Genomic DNA, 15541 nt, shown 5'->3' on the forward strand with positions numbered 1-15541 from the left:
ATGTAGAATTCCAATCACATTGTGATCTCGCACCTTAACGCTTTAAGGTATAAGTTATTAGAATGTTCTTAACTGAACATTATAACGCTGATGTAACATTCACTACTGGTGTCTGAAAGCAATGGAGCTCTAGAACACTGACTTAGAATTTTGAAAATGCTTTCCAAAAATCTACTCTTCAAAGGGTTGGGTGCTCTAGAGTGCAAATGTAGAATGTACAGTGTGGCTTTGAGCCTGAGAATGGGTTTAGTGACTCATCGCATTCTGAATGCTTTGAGGGACTTCTTTGCCTTGTCTCACAAAATTACTTCCTGGTAGGTAGGTGGGGGGAAAACTGTGAGCGTACTGCTGATGATTTTCAGCCAAGCTCGTTTTCATTACAACAAAATTTGCAATCAATGAAGCAGTTCATCTTCACAGGCCCATTACAAATGAGTCTGTTTTGTGTGCAAAGTGAAAAGGGCAGGACTGTGTCCAAATTAGTACACTTGCCTACTATTGAGTATGCAACTTTTATGCAGTTTGTATACTCAATAGCAGGCAAGTGTGCTGATTTGGACATGGCCCAGGACTTCAAACAGAGCATTGAGAACACACTGTGTGGCAGTGTAGTACAGAGGTTAGGTAATTGGGTTTGCAAGCTCAATTCCCTTTTAGGATCCTACTGTTGTTGCCTTGAGCAAGGTACTTATCCTGAATTTCCTTGGCTTTGCTACTTCAATGCTTTTCCGAATACCTAAATTAGGGTAAATAAATAAATATCCACCTATATCGGTGGATACTATGTGAAATACTAAAGTTGTGTAAGTAGCTCTGGATAAGTTGTCTGCTAAATGACTGTAATGTTACGATAGATAAACAAATGTCTTTGAAACAAGCTTTGTGTAAACAAATTGAACAAGCAGTATCACAGGTTCATCAGCTGATTGGCAACAACTGTTGCAGGAGGGCAAAGAGCTGGTTTCTTGAGGAAAACCACACGTTGGTGTCCATATTAGTCATGGCAGCAAAAATATTGTGTCATAGCTTGTATGGCTGAATACTAGTAACTTTTCTATCTCTTACACATTGCGATGATTGTTGTACAATTTGTCTTCAGCCCTTGATGTTTGCTGACCTGGTTTTAAAGGTGAACCTGATGAAGTTCTTGTGAAGTCAAACTGTTTAACCGTGAGTGACCCTCACAAGTGTCATGATGTTATCCTCTCCTACCAGTTTGATGTTTGTTTGGCCTGTTTTTTTATGTTATTCAAAATCCATGGTGCCATATCAACAAAAACAAAATGTGGATATACAGTGATGTGTGATTTTTAATAGTTGTTTTTTTATTGATAGAAGCTAGTTCTTGTCTGCTTGGTCTGTGCTTGGATCAGAAGCCCCCCCATCTGCCCAACAGCCTCAGATGTAAAGCTTTTAATGACTGTTTTCGGCAGCAGGTGATGGGTGTGAACGTAAAAGTGGTGCATTTTTGAGTCAAGAAGGGGGAGGGTGAAATGCATGAGAGGGGGGGAATTTCCACTGACCTCTCGTACTCGACGAAGACACCCACCTTCCTCTGTATTATCACTCCTTCTTTCTCTCTCACTCCCTCTCTCTCTTTCTCGCTCTCAATTCAGTGCAATTCAATATGGTTTATTGATGAAATACATACAGTAAAATATTGCCAAAAGATTATATAAGAGAATAACAAACAACTACAAATAGAAGGGAAGACAAAAAAAAACTATTGAAAGAATTTTGTTGTTAACTATAATTATAACGCTTGCAAGTTGAACAGGTAACACAGGTATTGTTTATCTGTACAGTGGTACAGTGGTACTGGCTGTCTCTCTCTCTTGTTGTCTCCACAGCAGAAATAAAATGCAATGTCTTCTGGCTAGTGCCCCCCGCTGGACGTTCTTAGCATGTACAGTTCCTTATATCTATTTTTTTTGCCGTTTACCTTTTGACCTTACAACTTTCCCATGCTAATGATAATGAGTATCTGAAACAAAAAGACATTTAAATAAAAAAGAGGACATATATTTTGAGCGCCTTGATTATTTCAAATTGCTTTTGGTTTCCCACAGAAAATGTGAAGTTATTTGAAGAGCACTGCTATACATCTCGTTTCAAAAATATGTGGGGACACTACTTTCTGATAATTGCCCTTCAGCGAAAGAGAAAAACTAAGGAATAAATTAAATCGGCAACAAGAAGTTTTGACAAAAAAAAAAAAAACTTGTCATAAAAAGTTTAGCGTGTTTCCGTATGTAGAAAAATGTACTTCCATGTTGCGGTTTATGACACAATACTGCTCCATACGCCTGAGTATGTGACGTGTGTGTATTATGTTCGTCATTATTCCTGTGTTAGTTTTGTAGTCACCGTGTTTTTAACTGTATCGTCGCACAGCAATAAACTAGGCGGTTCGTAGAGTAGGCTAGACCTCTACAACATCCGGGCATTCCACTCAGCCTGCGCAGAAACGGAATGGCGGAGGTAAGAGCGAAAAAAGGTTGGGGAGGAATATAATCACTGAATTATTTTCAAACACCGCTACGTTTGAGATCGTGTGGCAAACGCAGCTGTCGATTACATTTTATTCCATCGTACCGGCTAGCTACAAGGAAGCATGTAAACCCGTTCTTGTGATATCGGAAGCAGTAGAGATGGGTGTACGTGCTCTTTTTGCTCGCCTCTCTGCGTTCGTCACGTTAAAGAACCATCCCCTGTCTGCCAGATAGTGCTCTACTGGAAACAATGCGAGATCGGTTCCACAGAGGTGCGGAATAGTGTCCCAGGTGCGCACAGATAAGCATGCGTGTTGGCTGTATCGCCTGTTAAGCGAGCATCCGACTGGCAGCGGCGAGCTGCTAGCATCTGTCTTTGGTTCGAGGAATCTTTGTTTCGCTGAAAAGAATGATTTAGGAAACACGTTCAGCACCCGGTGATTTAGGAAAGCGACTTGGATAACACTTGCTTGTGTTATGTGCTAGAGGTGCAGGGCGAGCCATAGTAGCATAAGTTCCAGTCCAGGTTAGCGCCTCCAGTGCTACATATATTCTGCCCAAAAAGTATCTTCGATTCCAAGGTGTTGCAATTCCTGCGGTTCACTTATGTGGCTTAATGCATATCTTACTGTTGTGCTGTTTGCTTTTTAAAACACACAATAGTTTATTCAGTTTAGTGGCTTAGCGTCGTTTTTGTTTAGCTGATTTACATTATAAAGTTTATCCCCGTCAGAATTATGGTAAATACTTAAATAAGTAATCAAATAGGTCTTTCTGTAATATGTGCGTATTGAAGGCACGTATAAAGTTGTAGCCCAACAATTGTTTGTACAGTCCGGGCCAGCTTCTCTCCAGTAATGAAGTCTGAACGTGTAGCCAAAACCTCAATTTACAGACTGCAGGTCATCTACTCAGTGTTCCACATTCGGCGTTTTCTGCGAATTTGCATAAGTTTGGATCAGACCTGCAGCAAAATGATATACAGGACTCTATTACTTCATGAAGTTTCATGGCATAATCAAAGAACGAATTCTTCCTTTACATATTTTTTTTTCCAGTAATAAAAAAACTTACATTAAAACTTTTTTTTTTGAATAATGGAAACTTATAGGCCTACTATTAATGGTATTCTTACCTTTTCTGTTTAACTTCTATTTGTTGGTTTTACACTGTAGACTGAAAGTAGACCTAAACAGTACACACTGGAACCAATAAAAACGAGAGAGAGAAACACTTCCTATTGAAATGCACAAAACAAGAAAAAGAAAGAGATGTTATTTTATAAAATTAGAAATTTGCCCAAATTTCTTAAATCTTCTCGATGATGGTCCCAGCTGGTTCAGCTGTGTCTCTGTGACTGTGTCCCAGCTGGTTAAACTCTCTCTCTCTTTCTCTCTCTCTGACTGTGTCCCAGCTGGTTCAGCTGTGTCTCTGTGACTGTGTCCCAGCTGGTTCTGCTCTCTCTCTCTCTCTGTGACTGTGTCCCAGCTGGTTAAACTCTCTCTCTCTCTCTCTCTCTGACTGTGTCCCAGCTGGTTCAGCTGTGTCTCTGTGACTGTGTCCCAGCTGGCTCAGCTCTCTCTCTCTCTCTCTCTGACTGTGTCCCAGCTGGTTAAACTCTCTCTCTTTCTCTCTCTCTGACTGTGTCCCAGCTGGTTCAGCTGTGTCTCTGTGACTGTGTCCCAGCTGGCTCAGCTCTCTCTCTCTCTCTCTCTCTCTCTGACTGTGTCCCAGCTGGTTCAGCTGTGTCTCTGTGACTGTGTCCCAGCTGGTTCAGCGCTCTCTCTCTCTGGCTGTGTGACTGTGTCCCACCCGGTTCAGCTGTGTCTCTGTGACTGTGTCCCAGCTGGCTCAGCTCTCTCTCTCTCTGTGACTGTGTCCCAGCTGGTTCAGCTGTGTCTCTGTGACTGTGTCCCAGCTGGTTCAGCACTCTCTCTCTCTGTCTCTGTGACTGTGTCCCAGCTGGTTCCGCTCTCTCTCTCTCTCTCTGACTGTGTCCGAGCTGGTTAAACTCTCTCTCTCTCTCTCTCTCTCTCTCTGTCTCTGTGACTGTGTCCCAGCTGGTTCCGCTCTCTCTCTCTCTCTCTCTCTCTCTCTGACTGTGTCCGAGCTGGTTAAACTCTCTCTCTCTCTCTCCCTCTCTCTCTCTCTCTGACTGTGTCCCAGCTGGTTCAATGGGCTCTGGGGAACAGCGATTCGGCCTAGCGGGGATCCTCAGGCATGCTTACGACGAAGTGCAGGAGGAGGAGGAAGAGGAGTGTCCCCAGGGGGTCAAGTCCCTGACAGAGCTGGAGAAGAGCTTGGGCCCCACGCAGGTATGGGTACCCCCAGATCCGACCCCCCATTTCCACTTTGCCTGGACAGAACCATACCCAGTCTCACACGCCAAACCCAACACGGGGTCTCAAACTTTTTAAGGAAAGGGAACTTCTGAACATCCAACAGTAGTTATAGTCCGGAGGCAACAGGAATTTAAATAGTTTATGAATTAAAGAACTTCAGTCAACTTAAACGCACAGGCCTCTATAAGCATCTGCAAGTTTCTTTCATTCAGTCCTGATTTATTTTTTTTTGATCCACTACCAGCTTAATGAGCTAACGTAGAAATTCTGTGACCCATCACTCAAATATATACTCTATGCATGGCCTGGGTAGTTGATTGTGAAGTTTAATTATTCGGGAATTTAATTAATGCTTTTTGTTTGTTGTTTGTTCGAAATCAAAGATGCTCACTGAACAGCAGTAATGTGTTAATGGTGCAGAAAATGAACGTTGCCTCCATGTTTTTCTCGGAACTGTGTGCTCACAGGGAAGTGGTCAGTATGATCTCATTCTCGTTCCTTTTCGTTTGCTTGGAATTGCTCAAGCATTGCCAGCCAGTTTCTGTCATGTGCTTTAGATGGAACGCTCTGCATGTGGTAGAATGGGCGACATTGTGAATGTGTTTGTGGAATTTTAAAAATGTTTTTGAAATAAGGTTATTAGCACTTTTTGAGAGGGAAATCCAAAATGTATTTTTGTCTATTCATCCTTCCTGTTGTGTGAGTGCGTGTGTGTGCGCGCGCGTGTGTGTGCATGTGTATGTGTATGTGTGTGTCTGTGTGTGTGCATGCATGTGTGTGTGTGAGAGAGATAGAGAGAGAGAGAGAGAGAGTGGGAAGAGGACACTGTACCCATGATGGACCCTTGCGGAACCCCTACCTTCTCTCCCTCTCTGCAGGGTAATGAGATGCCCCTGGGGGAGCTGCTTGCATTGTACGGGTACGAGGTGTCGGACCCCATCCTAGAGCACAGCGGGCAGCCCAGCGAGCCGCCGGCCAGCCTGCCGGACATGACACTGGACAAGGTGAGAGCCGACCACTCACCCCAGTACTGACCCAAGCACGGACCCCAGCACTGACCCCAGCACTGACCCCAGTACTCACCCCAGTACTGACCCAAGCACGGACCCCAGCACTGACCCCAGTACTGACCCCAGTACTGACCCCAGCACTGATCCCAGCACTGATCCCAGCACTCACACCAGTACTGAGCGTCTCTACTGCTCGTCTGTTATGGGTGAGACTGCAGTCACAGCGCTATAACCCTTTTGGCACTGTTAGTCACGTTCAATCTCTGATGTGATGAGATAAGCTGAAATGTAAATCTGTTTGTTTTATTGTACTCAAAATGAAACTGTAACTCAAAAATGGGTGGCACAGTAGGTGGCACCGCCACAAGAAGTCACAGCAACAGTGTCTTGGGGGTGGAATCCCGGCCGGGGCCTTCCCCTGTGGAGTTGGTATGTTCTCCCCGTGCCCGTGCCCGGGTGGGTTTCCTTCGGAGCTCCCGATTTCCTCCCACAGTCCGAAGACGTGCGGGCCTTAACGGGGCGTTGGTGTGAAAGAGCATGTGTGCTCAGTCAGCCTGGCCTGCGTAAATACGAGCTATTAATAATAGTAAATAAGTAAAGAGCCTTTGTCAGGTCTTCTGACAGAATGTGCTACCCTGATTTTTTTATGCCTTCACGACAGTGCAGCCGTGGCCGAAGGCATTATGTTTTCGGGTTGTCCGTCCGTCCGTCCATCCATCCATCCATCCTTCCGTCCGTCCGTCCGTCCATCCCGATTCTCGTGAAGACGATATCTTAGAAACGCCGTGAGGGAATTTCTTCAAATTTGGCACAAACGTCCACTTGGACTCAAGGATGAACTGATTACATTTTTGGTGGTCGTAGGTCAAAGGTCAAGGTCACTGTGACCTCACGTCCATCCCGATTCTCGTGAACGCGATATCTCAGGAACGCCTTGAGGGAATTTCTTCAAATTTGGCACAAACGTCCACTTAGACTCAAGGATGAACTGATTAGATTTTGGTGGGCAAAGGTCAAAGGTCAAGGTCACTGTGACCTCACAAATCACGTTTTTGGCCACAACTCAAGAATTAATACGCTAATTATGACAAAGTTTCACACAAATGTCTAATAGGATTAAATGATGAAGTGACGACATTTTATGTCCAAACTGGCTACTGGTTGGCGGAGGCATACAACCGCAAGGCGGTATTTCTAGTTTTAACACTAAAATTAGTCTTTCTATGGTTCTCTTCTTTATGGTTAACCAGTTACAATGGAACAGAAGTGATAAACGAGATAAAAAGCAGTAAAACACTTTTTTTTTTAAAATTATTTTTCAGTTAAATTGAGCATGAAAGCGCTTAAGTCAAGCTTAACCCAAATTTATGCTCTGAGAATTATTATTTAGATCCCTGTAATAGCTACAGTTAATTGTGCATAAAATGAGCAGGGGCCTGTTGAGCAAGGCTGCAGCTAATTAGCGTATCTGTGCCGCGAACGCCAGGGGCCTTTTTAACCCCCCCAGAAATGGGAAGTGTGGCTTGCTGAGGAAGTGCCTGAGGTGGTTTTACAGCACTGAGATTAGAACATGTCAGATTGTTGTTGTTGTTTTGTTTTTTTTTGTTTTTTTTGTGAAGCATTAGTGTTTTACTGTGACAGATGCTGGTGATCCACCTGTATATTCCTCTCCGCGTAACATCATTTCCCACCACCAATGAGAAGAGGTGACGTACATTACATTACAGGCATTTAGCAGACGCTCGTATCCGGAGCGACTTACACAACATTTTCACATAGCATTTACATTTGCATCCATTTATACCACTAGATATATATACTGATGCAGTGCAGGTTAAGTACCTTGCCTAAGGCTACAGCAGTGTTTTACCCAGGAATCAAACCTGTGATCTTTAGTTCCCTACCCGTTAGACTACACTGCCACCCCCGTGTAAGAGGCGGCTCTTAGAATGGTGCTTAAACTCTGCGGTGGGTACTGTTTGCACTGGGGCAGTGGATCTCTGACCGGGACACAGGCTGGTACGAAGGTTCTGTTTTCTGTTGCGTGAACACTGCGTAGTGCCCTATGGGGCTGCCTGCCTGCCAGTGGGCACTGGGATGGCCAGGATTTGGAAATATACATTGCATTTATATAGCGCCCTTTGCGTCGTGGCCTGAAAGCACTTTACAGTTTACCCACCTGGTGAGTAAATTAGCCAGCCCAGAACGCTCACCTCACACCAGCTGAACTGGCGAGGGAGGGAATTATCGAGCCAGTTAAACTGGGGGATGATTTGGTGGCAGGTTGTAAGGGCCGAGTTGAGATTTTTACCAAGACACTGGGGAAAGCTCCCTAAACTATACTGTAAGTGCTGTGGGATCTTCAATGGCTGCAGTGAATCTGGTTTAATATTCGTCTTGGAAAGAAGGGGCTGATTGGACGTCTTCACTGCCTGTATGTTTAAAAAGGTGAATTGATTGGACAACGTCGCCGCTTGTATTTTAAAAATGCATTCTGATTGGCTGATATTCCCAGCACTGACCGACGATTCTCAACAGGATCAGATTGCGAAGGATCTGCTCTCAGGGGAGGAGGAAGACGAGGCTCCTTCGTCGGCCGATGACCTCACGCCGTCCGTGACCTCGCACACCTCCGATCTCTTCCACCCCCGTCTACACGGTATGACACGCCCCACACGCTACCGCACTCGGTCCTTTAACAGTGTAATCCATCCTTCTATCTATCCATCCATCCATCCATCCATTTTTTAAACCGCTTATTCCTGGTCTGGGTTGTTGAGGGGGAAGGGGGTGGTGTGCAGCTGGAACCTATCCCAGCATGCTGTGGGCAAAAGGCAGGAAACAGTGTAGTCCAGGGATCTGGCCCTCGGGGGCCAGTAGTGCCGCTGGTTTTGATTCGTCCCCTCTACTCAGGACTGATTTAGACCTGGGACAACAAGTGAGTTAAATCTCTGGCCAATTGGTGGCGCTCGCTATCTGGTAGAAGAGAAAAACCAGCGGTACTTTTAAAGGATCTGCAGGAGTGTTTCCATGAAAGTATTTCAGATTTTTTTGAGTTTGACCCAAGCGTAGTGTAAAGCTTAAAACTCAAAAAAAAAAAATGAAAATGTTTATAAGCGACGTGAAAGTGTAGTAATGGTACAGAGGAAAATGTAGACGGCATTTGCAAACATCTTACCAATTTAACTTAGATTTGCGTGCACTTTTTGCTTGCTTGAAATGAAAGACATCACCTCGTTTTCTCCTTATTGAAAGTGGAACTTAATTGGAACGTTGGTCCAGTCGTTAGTTTGCGCTGTGGACGTCCGTCATGTCTGAGTGATGCCGTTCTCGCTCGCCCACAGACGGAGAGAGAGACTCCACAGGAAGTGGCTCTGACGAAGACTCCGAAGGCACCTCCCTCCAGTCCAACGATGGCAACAAGGTGAGTGCCAGGTGAAGGGGCGTGGAACCTGACCGTCACTCAGACACAGACAGACAGGAAGACTCGCCAGTTCATTTTTGTCCCCTGTAGGGGACATGAGTCACTGGTCTTAATTTGAAGAACTATTGTATATATTCTACTATGCTGAAACATGCACTCCAAGGGACATTTAAAAAAAAAAAAAAAACATTTGTTTTATAAAAATAATACTTTTGGAAAATTTTGTCACTGCAACATGTTTTTGTCATTTGAAATACTTTGAATACGTAGATGACATTGGAATGGAGATGGGTTGGCCCTTATTGTGCATTCCAAATTTTTTTGACTTATTGGAGGGCGGAGTTAAAGTGGTCATGTGACCCAGCCTTTGTGGCTGTGATTTTTAGGAGATCATGGTGGGCCCCCAGTACCAGGCTTTGATCCCGCCCCTCAGTGCTTACTCCCACCAGGACAGAGGTAATCCCGTTTTTCTTTTGTTTTTGTTTTTTTTCGCCTTCTCGTCTCACCCGTTCCATGTCCTTTTTGTGTTCCCCCCCAAAATGTGTGTCATCCATCCATCCGTGGTATCTCCTTCCCGTGCCATTAAAAACACGTTCTTTCTCTTTCTGTGACTCTCCACTCCTCTCAGCTCTGTCTCTCTCTCTCTCCTGATCCATCCATCCATGGTATCTCCTTCCCGTGCCATCAGAGACACATTCCTTCTCTTTATGTGACTCTCCACTCCTCTCAGCTCTGTCTCTCTCTCTCTCTCTCCTGATCCATCCATCCATGGTATCTCCTTCCCATGCCATCAGAGACACGTTCCTTCTCTTTCTGTGACTCTCCACACCTCTCAGCTCTGTCTCTCTTTCTCTCTCTCTCTCTCTCTCTCTCTCCTGATCCATCCATCCATGGTATCTCCTTCCCGTGCCATCAGAGACACGTACCTTCTCTTTCTGTGACTCTCCACACTTCTCATCTCTGTCTCTCTCTCTCTCTCTCTCTCCTGGTCCACCTGGCTTGGGGTCAAATTCACTTTCCAGTCAGTCAGTTCAGGAGATTAATTCAAATTTAAACTCGCTAGTGGGGAAACGGCCTCACGGAAATGCCATTGCTCTATCGCCCCTTTTACTCCCCAATTTGGGACGGCCCGACCGTATTTACTCAGCACCCACTGGCGCGTCCTCCGCCATCGATGGGGGAGAGAGCAGGCAGGCGAGCGTGTGACATCACGCGGTCCTGCACCCAAATTGGTGTGATGCGAAGGCGCTCCATCGACCTTAGAGCAGTCGGGGGGCCGCCTTTGCGCAGTTAAATGCTGGCATCCCACATGGTAAATGGGCTGCATTTATATAGCGCTTTTACCCAAAGCGCTTTACAGTTGATGCCTCGCAGTCACCAGAGCAATTAGGGGTTAGGTGTCTTTCTCAGGGACACTTCGACATGCCCAGGGTGGGGGATCGAACCGGCAACCCTCCGACTGCCAGACAGCCGCTCTTACCTCCTGAGCTATGTCGCCCCAGAGCCAGGCAAATAGAGCCAGTTATGCGTCACTGTACAGCGGCTGCCGGCCAATCAGCATCGGCGGCTGTCTAAATTTCATACCAGACCATGGGACCCATCCATCCGTTAGAACAGTTCCTTAACGGGATGAGCCGCCAAGCAGGCCCTTCAGTTCATTTTCTGAACGGACTGAATTGAAATGAATTTGACCTCAAGTGTGCGTCAGTCCTCCTCCACCACCGTCTCCGCGCCAGTGTGCCAGCCTTGTGTACCCCCCTGTCCTTCCTTGGACTCACTTTCCCATGATTCCATTGTCCCAACTGTTGGCCCCTCCCCCCTCCCTCCCTCCCGCCCACAGCCTATGAGAATGAGGACCAGCTGCTGTGGACTCCGGGTAGGCTGACGGGTGAGGCGGTGGAGGAGTTCCTGCTAAAGGCTCAGAGGCGTGGGGGTGAGGAGGGGGTTGCTGACACCCCCATGTCTGGGGACATTATCAAGGACAATGAGCAGGTATATCAGTGTGATCACTTCCACTCTTTCTGACCTGTTTGGATAGAGAGCAGGAAGTCGAGAGACCAGTGATATTTGGTGACCCCTGTTGGGGTTCAAAAACTTCGTCATTTTGAACGACATGTTACTGGGATCTGTGTTCTCTGTCTCTCTTTCTCTGTTTCTCAAACTTTCTTTCTCCTTCTCCCTCTTCCTCTCTCTTTCTCCCTTTCTCCCTCCCTCCCCCTCTCCCTTCCTCCCTCCATCCCTCTCCCTCTTTCCCTCCATCCCTCTCCTTCCCTCTCTCCCATCGTCCCTGTCCCTCCCTACCTTCCTGTCTCTCTCTCTCACTCCCTCCCTCCATCCCTCTCCCTCCCTCCCTCCTTCCCTACCTCTCTCTTTCTCGGTCCTCTTTCTTTCTCCCAGGCTCTGTACGAACTGGTCAAATGCAACTTCAATGCAGAAGAGGCGCTGAGAAGATTACACTTCAACATCAAGGTGTTCAGCGGTAAGAGACTATCTGTTACAAACGTGCCATTTCATTCCAGTGCCGCTTGGATGCAATGAAGGGCATTTATGGGCCTGTGAATGAGCGAACCTTCTGAAACTATGGAATGGGAGGGACCTGTCATTGTGATGTCACTTTCATTATTTGTGATTGGCTTATTTCGGACCAATCGTTTTGCTCTGGAGCAAATCTTTCTGTTTGTTGCGATACTCCAGGGGTTGAAAGTACTTGGTAGCTGGACAGTCCATGTCAACTGGGCCAGAAACTGGTGGAAAATCGATAACATTTTCCAAATTTTTTTGAATGCAGTTTTAAAAAAAGGTAATGCAATTCTTAAAATGGCACCACTTAAATTGTTTGCATCTTCCATCACTTGCAGTGTGAAACATTACTTCCAAAAAAAGCAAGGAAACCTTCTACTATAAACAGCTGCTTCTTTCTTCTCGTCTTTGCCTTGAACGATTTCTTTAAGGGAGTAGCAATGCTATACAGACTCATGCAAATCAATTATAATTTGCCCACAATGTATGATTGCTTGTGTGCGTCTGTGTGCGTCTGTGTGTGTGTAGGTGAGTGTGTGTGCCAGAGGGAGAGATCACTGACTGAGCTCCCGTTTGCGTTCTGTATTGTTTTCTTAGCCTCGTTATCAGTGGCTTCCCAGTGGTCTGATTGTGGATTAGCTTAAGTGATGAATATAAATGAATGGAGCTGCAGGTAATCACTGTGTTCCCTGAAGGTTAATCCTCTGCTTAGACACAAACGCAGTGCACTGAGCCTACAGGGTGTATTGACTCTCATTCATGCCCTCCATTCAGTCCTGCCTGCAGGAAAAAAAGGTGGAACTACAAACTATGTCATGCAATGTAATGGTTTTAACTGAGAAATGTAAATGTTTAATCCTTGCAATGCCCTGGTCTTAGACGCCTGTATAGTCTTTCGCTGTGTGTTTGTATGCATTGCTGTGCTGTGGCATTACTTGTTTTTTTTAATTTTTTTTACTTAGACCTTGTATTTGGTGCTTAATTCTTGGCTGGGTTTTTCCTCTTTTCTTATATGGGACTTTCAGGATGAATAATTGACAAATAAATAAAAGCTCAGCAGTGCCCAGGAGTTGGAGGTCCTAACTGTACTGGGATTCAGAGATCCTAACTGTGCTGGGATTTTGGGGTCCTAACTGGAATTCTGGGTTCTAACTGCACTATTCCTTGTTCAGAGGAGCTGTGTGCCTGGAGTGAAGAGGAATGCCGGAATTTCGAACACGGATACCGGGTCCATGGGAAGAACTTCCACCTCATCCAGGCCAACAAAGTGAGAACTTACTGCAAAACCCACATACTGTAGAACCCACATCAAGCACAACCTGTATACTACAGAACCCATAAACAGCAGAACCCACATACTGCAGAACCCATAAACAGCAGAACCCACATACTGCAGGACCCACATCCAACACAACCTGTATACAGCAGAACCCACATACTGCAGGACCCACATCCAACACAACCTGTATACAGCAGAACCCACATACTGTAGAACCTGTATACAGCAGAACCCACATACTGTAGAACCTGTATACAGCAGAACCCACATACTGCAGGACCCACATCCAGCACAACCTGTGTACTGCAGAACCCATAAACAGCAGAACCCACATACTGCAGAACCCACATCCAGCACAACCTGTATACTGCAGAACCCATAAACAGCAGAACCCACATACTGCAGAACCCACACACAGCAGAACCCACATACTACAGAACCCATAAACAGCAGAACCCACATACTGCAGAACCCACACACAGCAGAACCCACATACTACAGAACCCATAAACAGCAGAACCCACATACTGCAGAACCCACATATAGATATGTTAGGCTCCTGCCCAGGAGTAAGTGGGTTAGATGATGGATGGATGGAGGCCTCTTCTCCTCTCTCCGTCCCTCAGGTGCGCACGCGCTCAGTGGGCGAGTGTGTGGGGTATTACTACCTGTGGAAGAAGTCGGACCGGCACGAGTACTTCACTCAGCAGACCACCCGACTGGGCCGCAAGAAGAGCAGCCTGCAGTCAGAGCCCATGTGAGTACCAGCACACGCTAAGAACACGCTACGAACACGCTAAGTGCATGCTAAGCACACGCTACGAACATGCTAAGCACACGCTACGAACATGCTAAGTGCATGCTAAGTGCATGCTAAGCACACACTAAGCACACGCTAAGAACACGCTAAGCACACACTAAGCACACGCTACGAACACGCTAAGCACATGCTAAGCACACACTACGAACACGCTATGAACATGCTAAGTATGCGCTAAGTGCACGCTAAGCACACACTAAGCACATGCTAAGAACACACTAAGCACATGCTAGGCCTGGAAGCACTCATGATTGAGAACGTGCATCTATTTTTTGTTCTGTTGAAAATCGTGAAGCGTTCACAGTTCCTAGGTCACCTGATCCCGCGCCATGCAGATAGCCTGACTGCTTGATGAGCAGCGACTTTTCATATGTTCTTGGCGTTGGATTGAAACCGATTAAAACATGGCTCGGTAAATGTTTTTTTTTTTTGGGCACTTCTCTGCGTATGGAGGTACATGGAAGCTCTCATACAGCTCTCAGTGCTTTGAGACTATTTCTTTTGGGCCTTTTCTGATGATAATCAACAGAATTACGTGCACATAAAGTTTTTTAATATTCTTCATTATTGAATATAGATTTGTATTGAATATAGGAATTGTATGTATGTATGTACATACGTATTTTAAAGATATAAGGATTCCCAAAATTGCTTTCTCAGTTAATGTCATTTATGAGAAAGGCACTGAATTTGTGGATGAAATCTTCACTCCTTTGAAATTGTATCTGGCAAATGTATTTTTTTTTTTTACCCCAAGTATAGAAACCTAAAACACTTGGGTGAAGCTGTCCTTCATTTTTTTAAATTGACACGCATGTCATACTCGCATCATTAGAATACATGGGCTGCGCAGCTCGTGTGTGGGATTGTGTATTCCTGTGTTCTGCACGTCCCGTGCAGTCATACCTCAGGTGTGTGAGCGGGGGCCGGTGCTGATGGGCGTGTGGGGGGCGCGGGGGGGTTTGTGTTTTTTAGGGAGGATGGCGAGCAGGACGCTGAAGGAGCCGAGCTGGAGGAGGGGTGCAGCCACTCTCACGGCTTCCCCTGCGGAGCCTCACCCACAATGCCGCAGGATTCCCCGCCTGACCTCTTCGACCTGGACAAGCCAGGTACGGTACCTGCGTGCGGTGCGGGGCGTGTTTGGTACCCGCGGAACTGCGGCTACGTCAGTCACTGATGAGCCCTCTGTGTGACTCAGCCTCGGTTTTCCCAACGTTGTCCTTCGAACCTTGGTCCCGTTGCCGCTCACCGTCAGAGCTGTTTTGTTCACCTGCATTCTTCTGTGTTCTCCACCAGCCTGTGTTGCCATTTTAGCTCATTCTTGTAGCCGTTTTTTTTTTTTGCGGCTCCTCTGTTTTTGTATTTTAATTGTGTTCATACTCATTTGATCATGGATCATTATTTTAAGCATGAAGTTTTTGTGGCTGCATGTGTGTTTCCTCATCTCTGTGTTTTACCCACTTGTTTATGTCTTTTTATTTTTTATTGTTTGTGTGTGTGTGTGTGTGTGTGTGTGTGCGTGTGAATGTGTCCTTGCATGTGTCTGTGTGTGTGTGTGTGCGCATGTATGTGTCTGTGTTTGTGTGTGTGTGCATGTGTGTGCATGTGTGTGTCTGTGTGTGTATGTGTGTGTGTGTGCACATGTGTTTGTCTG

General features: G+C 45.9%; 1 protein-coding gene across 3 annotated transcripts in view; it reads left to right on the forward strand.

Moving 5' to 3' along the window:
• mier2 (mesoderm induction early response 1, family member 2) overlaps window positions 1-15541 on the forward strand; it is a 37068-nt gene that overhangs the window by 19593 nt on the left and 1934 nt on the right. The window contains exons 1-11 of one of the 3 annotated variants that reach the window (XM_035413009.1): window positions 2303-2497; window positions 4659-4807; window positions 5713-5838; window positions 8383-8503; window positions 9189-9268; window positions 9655-9724; window positions 11109-11260; window positions 11666-11747; window positions 12961-13055; window positions 13694-13824; window positions 14863-14996. In XM_035413009.1, the coding sequence (XP_035268900.1) occupies window positions 2473-2497; window positions 4659-4807; window positions 5713-5838; window positions 8383-8503; window positions 9189-9268; window positions 9655-9724; window positions 11109-11260; window positions 11666-11747; window positions 12961-13055; window positions 13694-13824; window positions 14863-14996 (1165 nt within the window). In that variant the 5' untranslated portion in view covers window positions 2303-2472. Of the gene's footprint in view, window positions 1-2302; window positions 2498-4658; window positions 4808-5712; window positions 5839-8382; window positions 8504-9188; window positions 9269-9654; window positions 9725-11108; window positions 11261-11665; window positions 11748-12960; window positions 13056-13693; window positions 13825-14862; window positions 14997-15541 lie in introns of those variants that run through there. The other 2 variants (XM_035413010.1, XM_035413011.1) reach the window with 2 other exon arrangements.

This window comes from Anguilla anguilla, chromosome 4 (assembly GCF_013347855.1).
Source record: "Anguilla anguilla isolate fAngAng1 chromosome 4, fAngAng1.pri, whole genome shotgun sequence".
NCBI classification, from domain to species: Eukaryota; Metazoa; Chordata; class Actinopteri; order Anguilliformes; family Anguillidae; genus Anguilla; species Anguilla anguilla.